At 64.6% G+C, this 1,091-nt stretch overlaps 1 protein-coding gene across 1 annotated transcript; it reads left to right on the top strand.

Annotated features, from left to right (window-relative positions):
* Positions 1-208: 208 nt before the first annotated feature.
* On the top strand, positions 209-950 carry LOC104541889 (probable carboxypeptidase X1; the record flags this gene model as incomplete). Its single annotated transcript, XM_010186042.1, has 3 exons — positions 209-545; positions 625-764; positions 848-950. Coding segments are annotated over exons 1-3 (580 nt in total), but the record flags the coding sequence as incomplete, so codon positions are not given.
* Between the last annotated feature and the right edge of the window lie 141 nt (positions 951-1,091).

Raw genomic sequence — 1,091 nt, 5'->3', positions numbered from 1 at the left:
GATGGCCACGATGGGTATGGGGTGATGGCCACCCATAGGGATGGGGTGATGGCCACTATGGGGATGGGGTGATGGCCACCCATAGGATTGAGGTGATGCCCACCATGGGGTTGAGATGATGCCCACCACAGGGATGCGGTGCAGCAGGGACGGACCCATGGGGTCTCAGCCAAGAAGGGGGTGATGGGCACCGCTCCCGCATCCCATCATGGTGTCCCCGTCCCCCTCTGACACGGGGTCCCCCCAGGTGGCCCCCGAGACGCGGGCGGTGATCGACTGGATGCAGCGCTACCCCTTCGTGCTGAGCGCCAACCTGCACGGGGGGGAGCTGGTGGTCACCTACCCCTTCGACATGACCCGCACCTACTGGAAGGCGCAGGAGCTGACCCCCACCCCGGACGACGGCGTCTTCCGCTGGTTGGCCACCGTCTACGCCACCTCCAACCTGGCCATGGCCAGCGAGGAGCGGCGCCTCTGCCACTACGACGACTTCGCCCGCCTGGGCAACGTCATCAACGGCGCCAACTGGCACACGGTGCCCGGCAGTGAGTGGGGCTACGGGGATATTGGGGTGGGTGGGAGCATTTGGGGACCCTCCCTGCTACCCCTTCGTGTCTGGCACAGGCATGAACGACTTCAGCTACCTGCACACCAACTGCTTTGAGATCACGGTGGAGCTCTCCTGTGACAAATTCCCGCACGCCTCCGAGCTGCCAGAGGAGTGGGAGAACAACCGGGAGTCCTTGCTGCTCTACATGGAGCAGGTGGGGACGGGGACGCCCCCGGGGGGACACGCGCAGGGGACGCCCGTGCCCCCTGACGCGCGTTGTGCTGGTGCGGCCCACAGGTTCACCGCGGGATTAAGGGGGTGGTTCGGGATGCGGACACTGAGGAGGGCATCGCCAACGCCATCATCGCTGTGGATGGCATCAACCACGACATCCGGACGGGTGGGGTGGGGATGGGATGGGGATGGAGAAGGAGATGGGAATGGGATGGAGATGGAGGGGATGGGATGGATGGGATGGGATGGATGGGATGGAGATGGATGAGATGGAGATGGATGGGATGGAGATGGGATGGGGATGGGA

The sequence above is a fragment of the Mesitornis unicolor genome, unplaced genomic scaffold, assembly GCF_000695765.1.
Source record: "Mesitornis unicolor isolate BGI_N332 unplaced genomic scaffold, ASM69576v1 scaffold29926, whole genome shotgun sequence".
NCBI classification, from domain to species: domain Eukaryota; kingdom Metazoa; phylum Chordata; class Aves; order Mesitornithiformes; family Mesitornithidae; genus Mesitornis; species Mesitornis unicolor.
This window is presented reverse-complemented; position numbering and strand designations above follow the sequence as displayed.